At 35.9% G+C, this 21,755-nt stretch overlaps 4 protein-coding genes across 7 annotated transcripts; 3 read left to right on the top strand and 1 right to left on the bottom strand.

Moving 5' to 3' along the window:
• The first annotated feature begins 185 nt into the window (after nt 1-185).
• On the top strand, nt 186-5,876 carry LOC125187535 (GDP-mannose transporter GONST1). Of its 3 annotated transcripts, XM_048084143.1 has the most exons (10): nt 186-339; nt 898-1,054; nt 2,573-2,804; nt 2,935-3,074; nt 3,805-3,934; nt 4,284-4,382; nt 4,859-5,013; nt 5,118-5,234; nt 5,485-5,582; nt 5,671-5,876. In XM_048084143.1, the coding sequence occupies exons 3-10, from the start codon at nt 2,583-2,585 to the stop codon at nt 5,712-5,714; spliced, it is 1,005 nt and encodes a 334-aa protein (XP_047940100.1). In that variant the 5' UTR covers nt 186-339; nt 898-1,054; nt 2,573-2,582; the 3' UTR covers nt 5,715-5,876. The 3 variants fall into 3 exon arrangements, with proteins under 3 accessions (XP_047940100.1, XP_047940101.1, XP_047940102.1); XM_048084144.1 differs by lacking the exon at nt 898-1,054 and having other exon boundaries at nt 193-339; XM_048084145.1 differs by lacking the exons at nt 186-339; nt 898-1,054; nt 2,573-2,804 and having other exon boundaries at nt 2,932-3,064.
• Nucleotides 5,877-8,126: 2,250 nt separating this feature from the next.
• LOC125187991 (hydroxymethylglutaryl-CoA lyase, mitochondrial) lies at nt 8,127-13,203 on the top strand. Of its 2 annotated transcripts, none has more exons than XM_048084696.1 (9): nt 8,127-8,534; nt 9,719-9,911; nt 10,099-10,243; nt 10,606-10,785; nt 10,932-11,012; nt 11,095-11,258; nt 11,604-11,740; nt 12,388-12,503; nt 12,737-13,203. In XM_048084696.1, the coding sequence occupies exons 2-9, from the start codon at nt 9,745-9,747 to the stop codon at nt 12,980-12,982; spliced, it is 1,236 nt and encodes a 411-aa protein (XP_047940653.1). In that variant the 5' UTR covers nt 8,127-8,534; nt 9,719-9,744; the 3' UTR covers nt 12,983-13,203. The 2 variants fall into 2 exon arrangements, with proteins under 2 accessions (XP_047940653.1, XP_047940652.1); XM_048084695.1 differs by having other exon boundaries at nt 8,127-8,557.
• Nucleotides 13,204-14,058: 855 nt separating this feature from the next.
• On the top strand, nt 14,059-16,724 carry LOC125187992. Its single transcript, XM_048084697.1, has 6 exons — nt 14,059-14,215; nt 14,699-14,749; nt 14,828-14,870; nt 15,945-15,985; nt 16,274-16,333; nt 16,435-16,724. The coding sequence occupies exons 1-6, from the start codon at nt 14,150-14,152 to the stop codon at nt 16,492-16,494; spliced, it is 321 nt and encodes a 106-aa protein (XP_047940654.1). The 5' UTR covers nt 14,059-14,149; the 3' UTR covers nt 16,495-16,724.
• A 239-nt stretch (nt 16,725-16,963) lies between these two features.
• LOC125187990 (isoleucine--tRNA ligase, cytoplasmic) lies at nt 16,964-21,014 on the bottom strand. Its single transcript, XM_048084694.1, has 2 exons — nt 20,367-21,014; nt 16,964-20,222 (listed from the first exon to the last, which is right to left on the bottom strand). The coding sequence occupies exons 1-2, from the start codon at nt 20,898-20,900 to the stop codon at nt 17,214-17,216; spliced, it is 3,543 nt and encodes a 1,180-aa protein (XP_047940651.1). The 5' UTR covers nt 20,901-21,014; the 3' UTR covers nt 16,964-17,213.
• Nucleotides 21,015-21,755: the final 741 nt, after the last annotated feature.

The raw sequence follows: 21,755 nt of genomic DNA, 5'->3' as shown, positions 1-21,755 counted from the left end.
TTATGGAATCATTACATAAATAATCCTTCAATATTTATGTTTTTATTTCATTTAGTTGGACCAATTTTTTTGTAAAATTATTCATCGTGGAAAAGTAGTTTCCTATACAGTAAATTTGCAGCAACAAAATGTCCTTTTTTTTAATAGTTTTTGTAATGTTGAAAAAGTGAGAGAAAAGGGAAGGACTTCTCTCACTCGTTTGTGCGCCTTTGACTCTAACATATCTCTGCATCTCTTTCATATTTAATTCATAATCATGCTGAAAGGCCTTCCCTCGTCATTAAATAGCAGCTGAGCAGAAAAAGATTCAATCTTTCGCAAAAAAATCAAGCTCTTTAGGTTAGTTTAAGTAATTTAATCGCAATCTTTGTTTTGATTTTTGAACGTGAAGTGAGATGGAATTATTGTTTTTTCTTAATTGGGATTTGCCTGCGACAAAATCAAGATGGCATCCTAGCTCTTTCTGTAGTTTGATTTGTTCATATTTTCTTCCATTAGCTGATTTGAAGTCCGTGTGTTTCATGGGTATATTGTGAATGAAGTTCGTATTGGTGATATGGGTAGAATCAATACATGTTTTTTGTTGGAAATGCTGTTCAGTATTTCATCATAAAACATTTTTCTTATACCTGCACAAAATCTTATGCACAATCATTGTTGTAAATCAATTTATTGGGCCCATCCTGATACAAGATTTTTGCTGAACATTCTCAATTTGGAAACCATTCAATTCAATGTGGTTTGATGAGAATGTTACTGTATAGAATTATTAGTTGCTATGATGCTTACTTGGTTAATGTAGTTATAGGGTTCTTTGTCTGTGGCTCCAGCCAATCTCGAATGGTATAATTTACAATGCTCCCTGGTGTTGATGTTATCGAATTTTCATTTATGCAGAAAATTACTAAAAGGGGCTTCTCTGGACTCACCTGATTGTTTTTTGGAGAGAAATCTGGTTGTGGGAATCGGAGAATATTTTTCAAGTTCTACAATAAGCCTAAAGCCCATCGAGTGTGTAACTGTCTCGTCCTGTGGAGGGAGTTATAGGTAGCTGGTATGATTTTCTGCTAGAACCCCAAATCCGTTATTGCTGCCTCTATCTTGTAGTACTATTTTTTAGGAACATGTACATTTTTGTTCCCCTGCCCATTCATGAAGGACTTTATGGCATTGGTTGATGTCAATGCTCTGCATTTATAATAATTATTCTCTTCTTGAAAAAGATGTAGTTGCTAGATCTTTGAAGACTGTAAGTGTTAATATTGATAAATCTTGATTACAGTTGAAGCTTGAAGCATTTATTATCTGCTTAAATAGTACATTTCTGGCATGAAGAGTTCTTGCAGTCTCCTTGCTTCTCTACAGTCGAGTTGATATTCAAATCAAATTTAGTTATTCATCTCATCTTATAAAAAATTATGAAAGGCTCTCTGAGTGTAATTCAAATAAATTTTTTTCATAGTTGAAACCGTAGCCTTTTTTTATGCTTGAATATCTTCCTTCAATGCTGAACATCTTGCTTTGTTCTTGTGATTATTAAATGCCCCTTCTCTACATCTAGTAAACATTTGAACAGATTGTAGGATTTTCGTCATATGGAAAAATCACGAAAACCTCCTGTTCTACTGAATATTTTTGGTCATTTGGTTTGGTTTCATTTTCAAGTATGGATGATGCACTTCAGATCCTGCCCAAGCATAACCTTTATTTTTATTTTTTTTATTCGCTGCTCACTTTTACTGCTCTTCTTAGCCTATCTTGCAACAACACTTCAATGGGAATTGGTAGAAATTTTTGTGCTGAATTATTTGAAGCTGTTGGAGTTGGTGAATTAGGAATCTGCTGTTAGTCAAATACGGTGATGATGAATCTAATGCAGCTTAATTTAGTAGGGTGTTTCCGGCAGGTGCAAATCAATTTGGGTGATTCATGATTGGTTGGCAACTTTGTTTTGTAGATTATGAGATTTGACAAATTACACATATAAGTCTGATGCCAATGTGGTTTCCTGGATTATGATGCATTGTTCACTTGCAGTCTAGACATAAGAAAAAAACTAAATTCCATCAAAAAATGATATGCTAAGTATACCAAAAATGGCCCTAACTTGCTCTCTGTGCCCAAATGACCTTATGTGGAAAATCAAAATAACGGACGCTGCTTTGCATGGAAGGAGCCCTGTATTGCTCTTCGATATTTAATTGATGCATATTGCATATGCTATGAAGAAAAACCAAATATGTCCATGCTTATAAATTCAGAAATTGAGTATATGTGAAGAGATTGGTGTCTACTTTGATAAAATCAAGTGAAACTTTGTGTTGATCCATACTTCTGGATGTTTGAATTGTTAGCTTTAAATGTTGATTTTCTTACTTGTGAAAGAACTGGAAGTATTTACACTTTTATCTGCTTTCAATGGCTTACTTATGATTCTCGCTTATGGAGTTCACTGCTTGGTTAAATCTGCCACTACACTAATATGAAACTTTAATAAATTGAACAAAAAGGCTTAGGCTGATTTAATTTGTGGAAACGATAGCAGTAATTGAAATGTGCTGCTTGTTTTCAGATCTTTTGGGATGAAGACTCACAGTTCTAATCATGAGATTGATATGGAGAGCCGGAGGTTGGTAGAGGACAAAGAACGACCTTTACGAAGTAAGAGAGTAATTACAATACATAATCAGGCCCTGTTGTCTGGTTTCGCATACTGTATCTCATCATGCAGCATGATACTGGTGAACAAGTACGTCCTCTCCAGTTATGACTTTAATGCCGGAATATCTTTGATGCTCTACCAGGTTATCTTCTACTATATAACACTTTTTAACCCAAATAAATTTTAGCTATAAGTATCCTACACTGACATAATTCAGTTAATTGAAGACATTATTTTCCTGTGCTAATAATAAATTTCACCAATGCTTGCAGAATCTTGTTTCTGTAGTCATTGTTTCCATCTTAAGTCTCCTTGGCGTAGTTAAGACCGAACCACTCACCTGGAGATTAATCAAAGTCTGGCTGCCTGTCAATGTAATTTTTGTTGGGATGCTAGTCACAAGTATGTTTAGGTACTTTTCCATATTTATTTTGTTTTATATAAATTGTGCAGTGACAAGTTTCAACTGTTTTTCTATCATTGACTAATATTTACCTTTAGTTCTGGTGCTTGCTTCTGTGTTTATATTACTAACATATGCAGTTGATTCGAGTTATAAAATTTTCGTTAATTCTCCGTTGGCTTAGAATATTTTAGTAATGCTAATCGCGTAAAATTCGTTGGGATTTAAAGTATATAGCCTCTAATATTAGTGAATTGACCACCTTGACGTCTGTTGCCTCATTATCCATAGCATGATGGGTTTGTGACCTTCCTACACACGTCCTCCTTTTCCCAGTATTCTAACTTCTACATTGAGCATACCAGGATTTCCTCTTTTCCACGAGTGTCACCCTTTCTTTCTAATCTGTGAATGCCCAGGTCACTAATATGGAAATATAAAGAAAAAAATGAAAGAAAAAAAAAGACTTTGTGGAAGGCTTTATACCTCTGTCACTTGATTAATATGTTACAAAAGAAGTTCTATAAAATTTTTACTAAAAATGTTGAAAGTTCTTGTGCAAAAACTCTCATTTGGCTTTGCGTTCCCTTTGTTTTATCAAATGTCACCCCAATTTTGCAAGCATAACTGCAAGATTGCCAACAAATAATATCTTGTTCATCATTTCTAGTCCTTCATACAAAGTTTCCCAAGTTGCTCTTGTTCCTTGAAATTTGTCTTACATATACTTTTTTCGCAGTCTACGTTACATAAACGTGGCCATGGTCACAGTTCTGAAGAATGTAACCAATGTGATAACCGCAATAGGTGAAATGTATATGTTCAACAAGCACCATGACAACAGAGTTTGGGCATCTCTTTTTATAATGGTAAGTCATGTGGAAAAGATATTAATAGATGATGTCACTTAACTTCAAATATTCCATTGAGTGAGTGTAGATTACTCCCCATATCATGTGGAAGTTTGCTAGGGCTTACAGTGCTAAAAATCTGGTTATCTACGTCATGGCATTGATTCTTTTAGTTGATGACAGCTGAATTTGTGAAGGAGCATATCTTCCATTATCTGACAATGTTGGAACTAGATAATTGCCCTTTTTTACCTCTCTGTCATGTTTGAGATAACCAAGAAACAACATCCCCTAACTGAACACATTTACGTACGGTTAAACTTGTGATGGGTTGAATCATCTGTTACTATCCGTTCATGGTATGCAGATAATCTCAGCAATATCAGGAGGAATCACGGATCTCTCATTTCATGCTATTGGATACACATGGCAGTTTATCAACTGTTTCTTGACAGCATCGTACTCTGTAAGTAATTGCTTGCTTGTCAATTCGTGATGAGTGATGATGCTCAGCTATGAAATGCTATTTCTACTCTAGTATTAATATTCTGTGACCTTCTCTGTGTTATGGTCTTCTAGCCACAGTGACTCGTCTTTATTGCATGATTGGCACGTTTTGATTTCTTGAATTTTGTTTGGTTGAGACCCAATCCTTTTTCTGGCATATCAGATTGTGGGATTATAAATGGATTTTTATCGACCAAGGATCAAAATTATGCTCGTACTCATATTCATGTTGATTCATTACAGTTTATGTATCATAGTCATGGATTATATTCTCTTAATTGCATAAACTTGTCTATTCTTCTAGACTTGTAGTCTAAGTTTAAGAGTGACTACATAGAGTGATTTGTGGTATAAAAGATATGTATCAGCACTTGTTCTTGCAATAATATCTTCTGCTTATAGCCTATGGTTGCTGATTATGTTCTTGTTGCACAGTTGACGTTGCGGCGGGTCATGGATACTGCAAAGCAAGTCACTAAATCTGGAGAGCTGAATGAGTTCTCAATGGTCTTGCTAAACAATACTCTCTCCTTGCCCCTAGGGGTTTTGCTCATTTTTGTTTTCAACGAGGTCGATTATCTTTTGCAAACGTGAGTAACAAAATCTGGTACATTAATCCATAAATGAGTTGAATAATTTGCTGTTGATCTATGCTCAACTTGTTTTATTTAATTTCTTTTATTGGCAATTGCAGACCACTATTGAGATTGCCAACTTTCTGGCTGGTGATGACCTTTAGCGGCTTCCTCGGTTTGGCGATCAGCTTCACGTCAATGTGGTTTCTCCATCAAACAGGGGCTACTACTTACAGGTAATCTCTTGAAGTTTCCCTTTTCTCAGCCTTTGTGTAGCTGACGAAATACCGACTTCGATATTGTTTCCTGGTTCGTACTAGAATACAATTTCGATAACTAGACCGTAACTACTGTAGTTTCGTTAACCTTGTGTTGAAACTGTTTCTTTGATAGAGACCACGTAAATGATTTTGCACGCCCTACCTAGTTAAGCCATCGGGCTTGTCTTGGCATACTCTTGTTGCTAATCCGTTTCATGTCGTACAGCCTCGTTGGGTCGTTGAACAAGATACCCCTTTCTATTGCTGGAATCTTCATCTTCAAAGTCCCAACAAGTTTAGAGAATTCTGCAAGCATTTTCTTCGGTAACTTTTTATCTATCCTTAGCACTAAAATCTTTACCTTGATTATTTTTATTTTTATTTTAATTATTTCCCTATGTGTTTATTGCAGGGTTGTTGGCTGGAGTACTTTTCGCAAGAGCCAAAATGCGTTAAGTGTTTAGATCTCATTTTTTGAAGGATCCAATTCTTTATTGTGAGGATGAGAGATTGTAATCTTGGTAAGGTAGCTGTAACATTTCTCAAAAGAAAGAAGAAAAGAAAAAAGACTATGTAGAAGCGGTTTCCAATTCAATTAAAAAAATCCAAATTCTAGAATTTAAAATTTGTTAAAAATTTGACAAATCACTATGATAGATTATTGATAGATAACTTAGGATCTTGAGGGACGCTGTGGAGACACCATAGATATATAGGGTAACACTATACCATAAATATAGGCTCTTAGATCTTTTATATGGACGCATGTGGTTGAATTTTGTGAATAGAGTGCTCAGTGCAGATTGCAGTCTACCTTATTTGAAATTGTAGGTGTGGACATTTTAGTCAATTTCAAAAATATTAAGTTGTACCAAATTTGAAATATCCTCTAAATTTAGCGCGACTCTTTATCCCAAAAAAATAAAGTAATATGTAAATTGCAAAATCATCATAGTAACACTGCAATATTCAGTGCATAACACTGCAATCTGGTATCATTTCATAAAACTACATCGGGAACATGAAATTTTGATTTTACCCCTTAGCGTTTTAAAATGATTAAACATAATTAAAATTAGTTGTCACATAGCAGCTTGAGAATCACACGATCTTCAGATCTAAAGACCTAAAATGGTGACATGGTGCCAAAATAAAAAAAGGTTGTCATATTAATACATCCATGCGATATTAAGTACTTCATATTATTATTATGAATTTTCTTGGACAAATTTATTTACCCAATTACGCTGCTAATTGCTTTTTTCTGTGGTCTCCTATTTTAACAAAGTAATTGTGTTACACATGAATACTACTAGTATATTCCAGTATATAAGTGGTTGATATGGAGGCAATTATAATTATTTCCAAAAACGCAATAATTTAGAAGAGATAAAAAAGTAAAGGTAGCTAAGTAAGTCGTATGTTATTCCACCCAATTCCAGCTAGGTTGGTTCGGTGACACTACAGTAGCCACAATATTATTAACATACCTAATTTAATTATATTTGTGGCCTCAAATATTACTTATACACTGATATTTTGTGAGGCAGTGATTTGAAGGGGGCCACTCTATTAATTTGTTTTTTGGCGTATGTAAATAGTCTACCGCCCAAAAAAGCTTCGAGAAGCTCAATGTTGTTGGAATTCTTCAATCCCTAGGCTAATGGAGACAGAATCGATGAATGGAAGGAAAATATTCCCAATGTAATAATTTCATTTATAATAGTATGCGTAAATAATGTACGTTCTTCCATTCAAAAATAAAGATATAGTAGGAGTATTCAATTTGTAAGATTATATTTCACAATTAAATTTGTACTATATGTTTGGTTTATGACATTGAATTTTATAATTTAATCCTCTAAATAGATATCATATAATAATAAGTTATAGACAATCCACTCCTATTAAATAATATTATAATTTAATTTTATATTATATACTACTATTATTTTATCTAGTAAACTAAACAGCAAATTTGTATTATTTATGAAATCTCTATTTTTACAAAATATAATACTAGTATAACAATTAGCTTTAAAGCGTATATATATTAAAAAAAAGTGAACCATTCATATAATGAGTAGAATATTATTCCCTACAAAACGACTTCATATTTTTATTGCTTTTTGTAAAATTCATTTAGGAGCATTATCTATCCTGATATCAAAATTGTTAATGATCCATAAATTATCGTTCTTTTATCCTAAATTAATATGATTAAGCCAATATAATATCACAAGAATGGTTTGAAGCCACCCCAAATTCAACAAACATAAACCAAACACAAATCAAAACCAATGATCTGCATCAGCATTACTACTCAAGACCGTCGAATTCTTTTTCTATCTATTTTATTTTTCGTGAACTCAAATTATATTATCGCATTTTAAATAGATTTTTCATTTTATAGTTTTTTTTAAAAAAATATTTACTCCTCAGCTTTCTTTGATTTTTTTTTTCTTTTTGTGCTTGACATATAAGACCCGCTAACTACTTTTACTATTTTCTCTTTTCTCATTTTGTAGAAAGAAAAAAAAAAGACTTTGGAATGTTGATAACCTGACATAGCTTGATTAAGTCATTTTAGATTAATTATTTTAAATCCATTTATTTTCTTTTTTTGTTTGACATAGTTTTCATTTTAAATTAAGTGATTTTAAAAATAGAAAACTATTTAATCTACTAGAAATGATTTAGTCTCCGAACAAACATTGCATGAAGGCATCAACTTTAAGTAATTCTAATGGGATATACATACATACAAAGTGAGGAAAAGGAAAGATAAAGAGATTACCACTAATAATTGTTTTTTTAAAAAATGAAAAATTTATGAAGGTGGGAAATTGAGCAACTTCCAACTGAAAACTACCTACCAACCTTCCCACAATCACAATACCTCTCCATCTCTCTCTAGAATCCTAGTGCTGGCAAGCCATTGCATTCAATTGAAGTCCCAATTGCAAGAAATTCATAATTCCAGCACCTACAAAACCCTAAATCACAATCACAATCACAATCAAAATCACGCGCACATACCAACAACTGCACTTGATCTTTTTATTGTGCATTTATTCTATACAGAATTCTCCGTCACGTTTGTACGCTGCCTTGTTCGCTATTCTGTCCCTTACGCACCAACCACTACCTCTCCCGTTTCTTGCGTCTCTCGCTACAACACCTCAATTTTTCGGCTTTGCTCTAACTTATTTAGGGAAAAAGGGTTGTTTGCAAGGTTTTTCTGAATTCTTCGTTTCCGATTTCAGAAGCCTGCAGGTTTCCCTTTTTTTTTATTCTAGGTATTGGATTCTTTTCCATGAACTATTTGTTTTTTTTTTTCTGTTTTGCACATGGATGCAAACAATTTTTGTTTGTTGCTCGAATTTTGAAAATTATATCTTGTGATGGAGATAATGGGGATTACACATGTTTTCGGTGAAAGGGGAATGGGAATTGAGGTTCATTTGAATGCCTTGATTGTTGTTTTTCGCGCTTGAGATGACTAGAGATGGATAGATTTTGATTTGAAGAGGGAGGTTTTAGAGCTTCATTAGAGTACTCTTTGGATGAATGTTCAGGGAGATCAGCATGATTATCTCAAATGAGAGTTAAAATTTCAAAAGTTATCTACTTTTTTAAGGTTGGATAGGTGACATTTATTAAGGTTGGACCTATTTGGAGTTTTAAGCTTTGCCATTTCCAGAATAGATTCAGAACTGTTGCAGAGTTTTGTTGCTTTGTTTGATTGGTAGTTTATGGAATTGGCACAGGTGTTACCTGGCCACATTTTTTCATCTTGCTAATTCATGGAGGATAACAACAGTTGAATATGGCATTATCAAGTTGCAATTTGATATTTCCTTCATTCCAACAGGGTCACTATCTGATAAGTAGTAGTACAAGTTATCATGTGAAATTTATGTAAATTAAGCAGCAGAGAGTACTTCATTTCAACCTAATGTAAAGTTATTACGGAAAAACTTAGGACTGGTTGTGGGATGAAAAGAAGCAAGAGTAGTTGACAAATTTTCTGCTTCACTTTCTTCGTATTCCTTGGCTCCTTATAACTATAAACCTCTGAATCTGTAAAGCAGAAGTTCTGGACTCTCATTACTAAGAGCTTTTCAAACAATTTTACTCTACATATGTTCACATAAGTCTCTAGTCTCATGATCTTTACAAATGCTCTAACTATTTTACTTTCTTGATTATTTGTAAGTTCTTCTTGAAGTAAACTAAATGTAGAATATTGGTCCTGATACGACTACTCACTAATTTTCCTTCAAATCAGGGTATCTTAGATTTTTGGCTATAACAATGTGTTTATGATTCTCCATGCATCGCTAATGAATTGTTGACAGCTTCTATCTATTTATGTTTAATGCATCAGTAATAGACTTTTGCCAGCTTATAGGCCTTGAATTATTCTGAAAGCAAGCTATTTCTTCTTGTTATTCCAGTTACTGCTGCAATCACTTGCACAACAATGTCAAGTTTGGAGGAGCCTCTTGGTCTTGACAAGCTCCCAGCTTTGAGCAACATTGACCAAGTTTATAGGTTCTCATCCGGTGCATGCAGGCCTGTCCCAGAAGATATGGGAATGGGAAACTGCTGGATTGAAGGGAGGAGTTGCAGCTCATCTAATAGCTGCAAGTAAGTGAAATTTCACCTGGGAATGGTTTTCTGCTTCTACGTGTGCCTTTCTTCATTGTTATTGGCCTTGTTTGTTTATTACTTTTCTTTCAGAATAAGAAATTACAAGATCAAGTGAATTGTGGTGATAACCGCTTTTAAGACATGACTTTAACTTGCACACCAATTTATCTGCTTTTATTTTCAGCGAAGATTTTGGAGAGTACGAACAAGAGCATGTGACATGGAGAAGACATAAAAGAAACTTGTTTCAGAGGACTTCAAGTCTAGGTAGAGGTTCGGTGGTCAGTAGAAACATGAGTGAAAATGACACCGGGGAATCAAAATACAAGGTAATCAATTCAGCTAAAAGTTTTTCCAAGTCCTAAAAGTAATTATTAGTTTTGATTTTTGAGCTCTGGATATTACATTAATTAGAGAAAACATAATTGCAGATAGCATGTAAAATATGATCCTCAAAAAATCTTCTATCGAACAGTTTTTTTTGGAACAGCTTTTGTGATCTTCTTTCCTGTGTATATCACCATGTCTGTATTGGGTTAACAAGGATAGTTGCTTTGCTCTTTCAATGAAGATTTTCTTGACTCTCCCCCAAGGAGCATTTTGTGAAGTCCTTGTCAGTTTATAGTGTAACATCATATTTATGGGGATTTACTATGATATCCTTTAAGCAACAAATTTTTGGCAACTGTAGCTTTTCAAGTGTGTGCCAAAATATGTGAAGATAGTCGAAGTTGGCCCCAGGGACGGGCTACAAAATGAGAAAACAGTTGTCCCAACATCTGTCAAAATCAAATTGATCCGCAAATTGGTTGCGTCTGGATTGGCTGTTGTTGAGGCTACAAGTTTTGTTTCACCCAAGTGGGTACCTCAGGTACTAATTTGTGTTGAAGCCATTCTCTCCTGTTTGTTCTCATTATCTCACATTTGTGGCCTTGAATACTACAGCATCTATGAGCTGGCATAGAGTAAAGTTTTTTGTTCTTTCATCTGTTTAATTCCCTATATTTGCTTAACTAGCTGGCAGATGCAAAGGATGTAATGGAAGCAATTCAGAATTTGGAAGGAGTTAGATTGCCTGTTCTGACTCCCAATATTAAGGTGGGTATTAGTTGCAATCAAAATTTTTCCAGCCATTTCTTTATGATGGAATGAGAATTAACATTTCATAACAATTTCATAGGGCTTTGAAGCTGCTGTTGCAGCGGGTGCAAAAGAAGTTGCTGTATTTGCATCAGCTTCTGAGTCATTCTCAAAATCAAATATAAATTGCAGTATTGAAGAGAGCTTGGTTCGCTATCGTGCTGTAACTTCTGCTGCCAAAAAACTTTCGATTCCTGTGCGCGGGTATGATATGTTCGACCACCCCCCACCTTCAGAACTCAATTCTTCTTCTTAGAACTTAAATAGGAGAAAAGTTCAAATTTCGAATCTTCTGACGAGTCATGAGATAACTTGTGATTCAAGTTTTTTGCATGGACTTGATATCAACAACTGCTCGGAGAAATTAACTGACGCTACACACATGATGCAATATTTATTCAACCTTTGAAACTGTGGAACATCATGAAAACTCTGTTAAATGATAAATAGTTTTTCAGAAATCTCGGTAAACACTTGTTGGAGAAGACAAACATTCTTCACAATCTTAGTTTGAGTTTGGTTGAAAATATTTATGTAAACCTTCAACAGGTATGTGTCTTGTGTTGTTGGCTGCCCAGTAGAAGGAAATATCTCACCATCAAAAGTTGCATATGTAGCAAAGGAACTTCATAATATGGGCTGTTTTGAGATATCTCTTGGAGATACAGTTGGAGTTGCTACACCAGGTAACGGAGTTTCTTCTAGTTGTTGTTTCTTTTTTTTGGTGAATTAGATACATAATCTTTCTTCCTCATGATGCAACTTGTAGTTGCTACATTTGCTGGAACAGCCAAATTAACAAACATGTAGTACATGTTTGTTAGATCTTGTTAACATCTAAGGTATTTTTGTGAGTAAGTTAGGCAAATAAACTCCCCTGAGTAGATGTTGAGGGGTTTCATTGTTGCACTTATCCCCTTTATGTCAGTGAGCTATTACTTAAAGTATGCGAATATACCTCCACGTGTCTGTGTGTATGTAATGCATGAATATGTAAGTATGCCAGTATACACTAATACAGCGATACATATATATCCGTGTGTGTCTATTTATATTAAAATTTTATAAATGTTCTTATGTGTTCCGTATGTGTGTGTGCACACTTCAGAAAATAGAGTTAATATTACATTTAGTTAAAAGAAAATTTCCCCGAGTTTGGGTGTTTCAATGTTTACTATCATACGTCGTAAAATAAAAAATGTTCACCATTCTTTAAACTTGGACTCATTTAGCTTGTAATTTTGTTCTGGACAATAAAGGTCATAAGAAAATTGCTTGACATTTCCCCAATTTCTTGTTTTCTTGGAGACATCTAAAGGCTATGTTGGCATAGGTACTGTACTTCCTATGCTAGAGGCTGTGATGGCTGTTGTGCCTGTCGAGAAGCTTGCTGTCCATTTCCATGACACATATGGACAGTCTCTACCTAATATTCTGTTATCCCTCCAAGTGAGTAACTTCTTTCTAATCTTGTATGGTGCAATCACGATCTAGTTCATTTCCTACCACCATAACTGCACTGCACATCCTCTTTGAAATCTACTAGAATTGAATATTGAGTTCTAGTAGATTTCAAAGTGAGCGAGAGTGCAGAGGCAAAAAAATATCCTCTGCAGCCTCCAGGATAGAAAATGTTGGATGAATGAGTTATACGAGGTTGTTGACGGATTAGCCCTTGATAGATGGGAATTAGCACAGTGGATTCATCTGTTTCGGGTCTGGGAGGATGCCCCTATGCCAAGGGAGCTTCGGGAAATGTTGCAACTGAGGATGTGGTGTACATGCTTAACGGTCTTGGTGTGAAGACCAATGTTGACATGGGGAAGCTCTTGTCAGCAGGCGAGTATATCAGCCAGTTTTTAGGGCGTCCATCGGGCTCCAAGACAGCGATTGCAATCAGCCGCAGAGATTCGAGAGAGTGCTGCTGATCATTCACATATTTAGTAGAGTATACAACGTATACTACCATCATTTATAAGACATGAGGGAAAGAATCCAATTGTTGAGACACTTCTCATAGTAGTATTCAAGGTTCTGAAAAGAGATGAATGGACATGTAATCTCATAAATGCACTGTTATCATTAATAAGGCTCAAAATTACTCTGGTTTAGAGGAATGTTGTTATGCAATTTTGTCACTTTTCTGCGAGACATATTGCTAAAACGTATTGTGTTTAGAGACTTTTTCGAAAAAATATTACTTTATCAAAGAAAACAATCTTAGCCTATAAAGTGTAATGTTAGGCCTTATCGAAACTGCCCCGACCCTTTTGAAGAAAAAAGAAATAAGATTGCGATTGGTATGTGTAAATAAAAATTTTAAAAATATTTACAGTATAATAAAAATTAATGTTAAATTCTTCTAAACTTTGCAGACAAAGAATTTGATACTACCTCCGTCCCAAGGAAGATAACCCCTTCCTTGGACGGCACAGGTTTTTATGCAACTTATTTTTATGTGTTGAGTAAAGAGAGTAAAGTAAGAGAGGGTGATAAAGTAGAGATAAAGGTGTTTCTATTTATAGTAATGAATCATCTTGATTGAGACAAACTAAAAATGAAAGTGAGTCATCTTTCGTGGGACGGAGGGAGTACAATTTTATATATAGTACTCCTAATTACACATTCTTTATCATGCAAGGATGCCAATCGTGTCAAGTCGTTAGAGTTTGAGCTAATCATATCGGATTGTCGAACTATTCAATTATAGTATATCATTTATTTTATAATTTTTTCGAGTCATAAATCGTAACCTAAAACTTTCAGATTTCGAGCTAAACCACCTTACTAACCGGACAAAAAAAATTTATTATTTAATTTTACAGAGATATTGGTCCTATAAAAAGTAAAAACCATACCATATTGTACGAAAAATTTAAATGATTTCATTCTATATCATTTTAATACATTTCTCAATTATATGTAAAAAACGCCAATTCAACAAAATGTTAAAATTCAATTTTTTAATATGGAAACAACGATAATATGAATATTATAATTAGGCCTCAAAATTAGCGTGGAAAATAAAGAGGGGAGGAGAAGGGGAAGGAATCTCATACAAATTGAGAATTGCTTCAGCAAAAATTCGAATTCCGATGGACGAGAATGAATTCCGGCAGCTCCTCGAGCTCTTCCCAGTCGTCCGATCTACCGATTATTGCGTATCTCTCTCTCTCTCTCTCTCAGCTCTCGAACACTCGCACACACTGAGCCTTGCTCGCACACTTGTAGCTGAATATATTTTGATTGTGATCTGTTAGGAGATAGAATGAATAGCGCCTTCTGTTGAATTCCTTTACACTTTTCTGCTTCCCTTTCTTTTTTTTCTTTTTTTTTTTCCTAAACTAGACGTTTTCTACTTTTCTTATGCCTCATTGTTGAAGCTTTTATCATGTGTTTCTCTGTTTATTTAGGGTAAGCTCGAAGTTCATTTAGTGTGTAGATAGTTATTCATAAGACGGAATTTCATCTTTGTGTTTGTTTCCTGGATATCAATTGTGCTATTCATTTCCCTCTGGCTTAATTCAGTCTGTTGTTATGAGTAGCCGCATATTGCTATGAGCTTTTCTAAACATTTCCAATGATTAAAATAAAAGGTTCCATTACATATCCAGCTTAATTTTAGGAACATTGTGCATTTGCAGGCTGCTTCGGACTTTTCAAGCCAATTATCTGGACCTGCTCCAAGTCAAGAGGTACTGCATGCTTTGTTTTGGCACAGTACTGTTAAGCTTGCTTCTTCACTGTTATCTAACATCTGGATATGTTCTCAGTTGAAGGAACGGCAAGATGGATGTAGTACTGAGGATAATAATGGTGAGGCAATCCGACTTATTGGTAGAGAGACTCTTGTTGGTTTTATAATATTACTAGGCATAAACTCTCGTTTAGTTCAATGTATCTTACTTGTTCTCAAACTATCGCTCTCATACATCCTCTGGTAGCCAATGTTGAATATGTGGGATCTGATAGTTTCATAGTAATAACACAACTTTAAACTAATTCTAGATTTAAATATTAGAGATTAACTACCATATTACACTAAATCTTGTAGCTAATTTGGTTAGAGACTTTATTAATTAAGAAGTAGGTAGTGTTAAACTAATTGTGAAGGACATCTATAATCAATGAATATGTTCAAAAATGAAAAATAATTTTTTTAGCCATGTACTAATCCTTTTCTACCTCTCGATGTAATATTTATATTAGAGGAAAAGATAGATAAAAGCATGTGAATGGTTGTCCTTTATCAGTCCTTTTTAGGGGTTTCTCAGTCTTTTGAATATAGACTATAGAGAAGGGATAGATGGAAACCAGATATTCTGTAATATAGGTATGTATATCTAATTCCTATACATATTTTGAAGCTGAAATCAGGTGTCTGAGATTGTCTATCTCAATTCCTAAAGCCCTTAAAGCATAAACTTGACTCACTATATAAAGTGTTGTTTCGGTTACCCTAACCTGACTTCAATCTTTGTGGTCTTTCACTTACAAAGATCCTATCCTGTTTTAGCACTGTCTTTATGACGAACTTTGTTCTAAGAGATTAAATACCAACTCTCTTGATTGAGCTAGCATTAAAGTTTTGTGGGAGAGCTGATCCTTGAGTAGGTACTAGCTCACTGATCTTGATTGATGCTAATTGGACAACATTGTGGTTCATTGGGAAATTATCTCCTTAAATTAATCCATGTCAGATATTGTCTATCTGTGTGGAATGTGGATTGGGATCAAACAAATATCAATTTTAGCCCTATCCCTATAAAACAATTCAGTGTGGACTGTGGAAAACTGTATAAATAATGCCATTGGCAGATGTTGACTTAGAGTGTTTCTGTTAAAGAATAGTGACTGATCAATTATCTTTGTGTTGATTTGCAACCACAGAAGCATTTTGGGGAAAACTAAAGGCGGCTGCTGAGAAGAAGGTATATGTTGTGTTTTAACTGTCTTGTGAATGATGCCAATAGTTTTGAGTTCTTTTAAGTACTTTTTTGACTAGTTTTGGGTCTAGTTACTTTTTTTCTGGAAAACTTGTTGGCAGCCTTAATAGTGTATTTGTTTAAAACGTGTGCTTCATGTATCTGTATAAACGTTGGAAAATTTGAAGTTGTCTCGCCTTACCATTTTTATCTTATAAGAGAATGAAGATTAATCATATTCCAACAAAGGTTCAAAAGAATGGATTATATATATTTGCAATGTCCATTTCGTAGGTGGGTGCAGCTGATGCAGAAAGATTTTGCAAGGCATTTCAACAAGTTTATAAGAAACTAGTAAGTATAGTAAAATTCTGATTCTTCACTTTTGATACCTTGAATCAAAGTGTCAGGATTAATTACAGTTGTTAACCCAAAATTCTTTCATTCTACAACAGGTTTATGAAGAAATAACAACAGATGCTGCTAAGAGAATAATGAATACAAGGACTTCCTGAGGAACGAATGAAGAAGTATAAGGAAATCGTTGCTTCATACTACCGTTATGTCAGCACAAAGTACTACCCATAATTCTGCCATATAGACTCTGGATCCGAACTGATGATTGAGGAAATTATGCTGCTTTTGTGACATCAATTGCCATTTCTATCTTTGTTGTTCATTGATCGCATATTTATTGTAGTATTAGTATTATCTCTGAATTTTAATCTATCTGGTTTTGTTCATACTTCATCATGTATTATATATATGCATTTGGTCCATTCAGATAATAGCTTTGGCCTTTTATCTCCTGTTGGCAAAATAGAGAGATGTTTTTGGAACAATAATGACTGAAAGTTGGAAAAATGAAAATTGGAAATAAATATTTGGGGGCAAATGTGAAAAAATGTTACAAGCTTTGTTTAAATTTAAGACTTTGGTATATATATAAACATGTAAGCATCATTTAAACAGAAACAAAGGAAGTGCAAAATCACAGATATGGAGCATGTTTAAATCCTTAGATCAACTGTTTGTCCCACCCTCTAAAGCGTCACAAATGATCAAAGAGACTACTCACTAGAATCGCCTGTGGATAGATGGAGTATAAGAAACAAAGGCTAACGCAAAAACAGGAGTATAAAAAACGATAGTGCTGACAAAAATAAATCTGACAATCCCAGAAAATAGCAAAGAACAACCAACAATAATCCAAAAAAAGATGAAACACTGGAAATCACAGGCTCCCTTTCTTGCTTGAGACGCAGTCACCAACGGTCAAGAACACATGTTCACCCAACACCAGAGTCACCGGGGGCAGATCTTCAATGCAACCAACTTTCACCTTGCCCTTTCCATGTTGAAATTCTGTCTTCAAATTATGGTGATCCCTCGCCAACAAGTAGGCCTGCAATCCCTGCGCGAATTTGGTGCTTCCACCATACAATGCAGCAATGGCATCCGAGTTGAATACAAGCGCTGGCCTTGCTAGAATGATCGTGAAGGAGAGGTTTGATATCCCATGGTAACTCTCTTCGGCAAGGACCACAGCATGGGGAGGAAGCAAAGAATGTGGCAGCAATGGCGACCCAAGCACGCCTGTGATGTATGCATCCTGCGACTCTACAATTTCTCGAGACGTTGTTTCATCCTTATCCAATGACTTGAAGAAGACCTCTACAGTATCAGTGGGCTCAAGTGCAGCTTTCTTCCGCAGTTTCTGGATCCGGTTCACAATCTCACGAGCAACTCCGGCTTCATACAAAGACTCATCACTGCGCAAGTCCAATACCACCAAGACATCACCATCTCCTTTAGCATCCATATCTTCAGCCTTTACATTAGCAGGAGGCTTGAACTCTCTAGTTATCTTGATATCACTGAGCTTCAAAACATGTGTTTTGATAGTGATCTCTCCCGCTCTTTCAAAAGCCAAGATGTCTTCTGTTGACATCCCTTTCACTGCCTTTGCGATCTCACCCATAGATTTTCCAAGCCTTTTCCCCAGCACACTGAAATCAGGCTCTGCACGCAGCGTAGCATACTTAAGAGTGTCGTTGCATGGTACCAAAGACTTCACATTTAGCTCCTCGAGCACATATTCCCTCAGCTTTTTGTCAATATCGTCCAAGAAGTCTGCATCAGGGTGAACTATCACCATCTCCTTTAGTGGCGTCTTGAGAGGCTTGTTATGGCGCTCACGGATGATACGTGCAAGCTCAATGATTTTCATCATTCGGTTCACACTTTCTTCAATCCGTTCTCCTCTCTTCCCTTCTACTTCAGGGAAACGGCAAAAGTGAATGCTTTCTTCAGATGCACCAGTTGCTCTCCTCAGATTTTTATAAAGAACCTCAGTGAAGAATGGTGTGAATGGCGCCATGGATTTACATGCTGTGAGAAGAACATAATAAAGAGTCGAAAGGGCAACTCTGCAATCTTCTTCCCCAGTACGACCTTTCAGCCTCTTCCGATTGAATCGAACATATATATTTGTCAAGTTGTTCAAAAACTCCACAAGATAAGGAACCACCGTGTAGAGTTTATAAAGATCCATTTCTTGCCTTACAAAATGGACTAAACTCTGCGTAGCAGAATTAATCCATTGGTCAAGGACATTCGAGGAATTATGAAGGATAGACTGATCGACAGGTGTGAATGGTGCGAGTCCTTCCACTTCAAGTCTTTTAGCATTTTGCACAAGGAACCTATAAGCATTATACCATGGTAGGAAGACATCTTTTACCACACCATACACCCCCTCCTTCTTGAAACGCAATGGTTCAGCACGTACAACTGGAGAGTTTATAATGTAGAGACGCAATGCATCAGCTCCGTAGTCATTTATCACTTCAGATGGTGGAGGATAATTTTTTAATCTCTTACTCATTTTCTTCCCATCCTCAGCCAACACAAGCCCATTACAAATAAGGTTTTTGAAAGCGTGTTTTCCAAAGAGTGCAGTGGAGAGAACCATGAGAGTATAAAACCATCCACGAGTTTGATCCAGACCCTCGGCCACAAAATCTCCCGGGAAATTGTTCTCAAATAGTTCCACGTTCTCAAATGGATAGTGGATATGAGCGTACGGCATGGATCCACTCTCAAACCAACAATCAAAGACATCCTCCACCCGGCGAAGAACACCAAACTTTGGACCACGACTTGAAGGGATAGTAATATGATCAATTTTATGACGATGCAAGTCGGTTACCTTCTCACCAGAAAGTGTTTCAAGCTTTTCAATGGAATCCATGACGACAATCTCTTCACCATCTTCACTGATCCAGAGAGGAAGAGGCGTGCCCCAAAATCTACTTCGGCTGACTGCCCAATCTCTAGCATTCTCAAGCCAGTTGTGGAAACGTTTTTCTTTCACAAAGTTAGGCACCCATCTAGTCTTCTCGTTGTTCTCCAGCAACTGGTCCTTAATCTTTTCAACAGCCACAAACCAGCTGGGCACTGCTCTGTAGATGAGGGGAGTATCAGATCTCCAACAATAGGGATAGTTGTGAGTAAAGCTTCCAGTTTTTACAAGCCTGCCCTTCTCTTTCACAGCCTGAATGATGTCTTTATCTGCATCCTTCACATACCGGCCGTGAAATTCAACAACTCTTTCAGTGAAACGCCCATCATCGTCCACTGCCACGACCAGGTTTTCCCCCTTGGTGATTATGCCATTTCCAAGACAGACGCGGTAATCATCTTCACCAAATGCAGGAGCGCAGTGAACAATTCCAGTACCGCTATCATCAGTCACATAATTATCTGCCACAACCTTAAACGCCACATCAGAGTAGTCACTGAAGTAATTGAATAAAGGGACATACTTCTTTCCAACGAGAGAAGCACCGCTGAACTTATCCAATATTTCATATGTTTCCACATTCTTAGCTTTGCCACCAGACGCCTTGGGCTTTGAATTCGAATTCTCAGCAGCACCATCAGGCACACTCTTCTTCCCTTTTTCAACAGGAAGCTCCGGTAATCTAGATTCAGCAACCACATAGACTTTGCCATTAAACTTGTTCCGGACCTTAACATAGGTAAAACCAGCATTGACACAGAGTGCAAGGTTACTAGGCAGTGTCCATGGCGTTGTTGTCCACGCAACAAATGAAGCACCATCAGCGTCATCCACAACAGGAAAAGCCACCATTATCTCGGGGTCAGGAACCTCCTTATAATTGGAATTGGCTTCAAAATTTGATAGTGGAGTTTTACAGCCAGTACTGTAAGGCATGACCTGCACAATAACATCCGCAAAATTTACCCAAAAACAGCAACATAATACGAATCAAATGTCTAAGTAGAGTAGTTCCTCAATCCAAAATAGAGAAGCATAATAAGATCAATATAGAACTCAATATAGAAGGTGTTAATACATTACCTTAAATCCTCTGTAAACAAGGTCCTTCTTAAACAACTGCGCAAACCCCCACCATACACTCTCCATGAATTTCAAATCCATAGTTTTATAATCATTCCTAAAATCAATCCACCTCCCCATTCTAACCACAGTCTTCTCCCACTCGCCGACATACCTCTGCACAATCCCCCGGCACTCTTCGTTGTAATTCCCAATCCCCATCTTGAGAATATCTTCTCTGCTCTTAATCCCCAATTTCTGATCAATCTCATGCTCCACCGGCAAGCCGTGGCAATCCCAGCCGAATCGTCGGGTGACGTGATGCCCCGTCATGGACTGATAGCGAGTGACGATGTCCTTGATTGTTCCGGCGAGAATGTGGCCGTAGTGAGGGAGGCCGGTGGCGAAGGGAGGGCCGTCGTAGAAGACATACTCGGGAAATGATTTGGTGCGGTCGAGCTGGGATTTGAAGGCGTCGATGTCGTCCCACCATGAGAGGATCTTCTCTTCCTCGATGGGGAACGAGAAGTCCTTCCCCTCGCAGACGTCCTCCATTGATGGATGTGATGGATGATCGGCGCCGCCGGCCGTGTTTGGGCGTTTAGGGTTTTGGAGAGGTGAGGACTGAGGAGAGAGTATACGGTTACTTTAGTTGATCATAAATTAAACAAAACACTAAAGTTGACCTTATTTTACCATTCTATATATTCCGAAATACTTATTGATTTTGGGTGTTTCGAGTAAAACCGACTTCATTTATCTATGAATTGTGAAAATACGAAAAACTACAAATGAAAAATAAAGAAAGAAAAAGAAAACTGATTTATGGAGATTTATTATTTTATGTTGAGTAATTGAATGTTAGTAATTGTGAAGCTAGGGAAATGAGTAATTGAATGTTTGTAAATACTAGTAATTGTGATAGACGTTTCTATAGTGATTATTATTTACGTGCACTGATAAAATGCAAGCTTTATATTTTGTACAAACTTCAAATTATAATTTGGAGTATTAAAAAATGTCAAAGAACAAAAAATATCAAGACAGCTTCAACCGTTGATATTGTATTGACATTTTTTGTTGCTATTATTTTATTATTTATTAATATTTTCTAATGGTCCAGACCATAGTTTGTAGTTTATAGAATATTTAAAGTTTTTATTTAATCACATCCGTTGATTCTTGATCTATATATATTGATCATACCGGATCTTGTAAAATCAACTCAAAAACTAAATCAATGTACAGTGCAAAAATCAAAATTTGATTAGTGTATGTTAAAAAAAACTCAATTATCATATATTAAATATACAAAAGATCATTTTAGTTTGCTTTTAGTTAATTTTAGGAAAGACAGCTTGAAACGAATTAAAAATGACATTCATAATTTTAAAATGAACTAAAAACAAA

The sequence above is a fragment of the Salvia hispanica genome, chromosome 5, assembly GCF_023119035.1.
Source record: "Salvia hispanica cultivar TCC Black 2014 chromosome 5, UniMelb_Shisp_WGS_1.0, whole genome shotgun sequence".
NCBI classification, from domain to species: domain Eukaryota; kingdom Viridiplantae; phylum Streptophyta; class Magnoliopsida; order Lamiales; family Lamiaceae; genus Salvia; species Salvia hispanica.
Note: the sequence above shows the minus strand (reverse complement) of the source record. Positions and strands in the feature narration are given on the sequence as shown.

Excerpts from the sequence above, each read along its gene's own strand:
- LOC125187535 (XM_048084143.1), top strand. The coding sequence starts at position 2,583 with ATGAAGACTCACAGTTCTAATCATGAGATTGATATGGAGAGCCGGAGG. Across the intron at positions 3,935-4,283 it reads GGGCATCTCTTTTTATAATG|ATAATCTCAGCAATATCAGG; the intron begins GTAAGTCATGTG and ends CATGGTATGCAG. Across the intron at positions 5,235-5,484 it reads ACAGGGGCTACTACTTACAG|CCTCGTTGGGTCGTTGAACA; the intron begins GTAATCTCTTGA and ends CATGTCGTACAG.
- LOC125187991 (XM_048084696.1), top strand. The coding sequence starts at position 9,745 with ATGTCAAGTTTGGAGGAGCCTCTTGGTCTTGACAAGCTCCCAGCTTTG. Across the intron at positions 11,259-11,603 it reads CTTTCGATTCCTGTGCGCGG|GTATGTGTCTTGTGTTGTTG; the intron begins GTATGATATGTT and ends AACCTTCAACAG. Across the intron at positions 12,504-12,736 it reads ATATTCTGTTATCCCTCCAA|ATGGGAATTAGCACAGTGGA; the intron begins GTGAGTAACTTC and ends AGCCCTTGATAG.
- LOC125187992 (XM_048084697.1), top strand. The coding sequence starts at position 14,150 with ATGGACGAGAATGAATTCCGGCAGCTCCTCGAGCTCTTCCCAGTCGTC. Across the intron at positions 14,216-14,698 it reads TCCGATCTACCGATTATTGC|GCTGCTTCGGACTTTTCAAG; the intron begins GTATCTCTCTCT and ends GTGCATTTGCAG. Across the intron at positions 16,334-16,434 it reads AACAAGTTTATAAGAAACTA|GTTTATGAAGAAATAACAAC; the intron begins GTAAGTATAGTA and ends ATTCTACAACAG.
- LOC125187990 (XM_048084694.1), bottom strand. The coding sequence starts at position 20,900 with ATGGAGGACGTCTGCGAGGGGAAGGACTTCTCGTTCCCCATCGAGGAA. Across the intron at positions 20,223-20,366 it reads TTGTTTACAGAGGATTTAAG|GTCATGCCTTACAGTACTGG; the intron begins GTAATGTATTAA and ends GTTATTGTGCAG.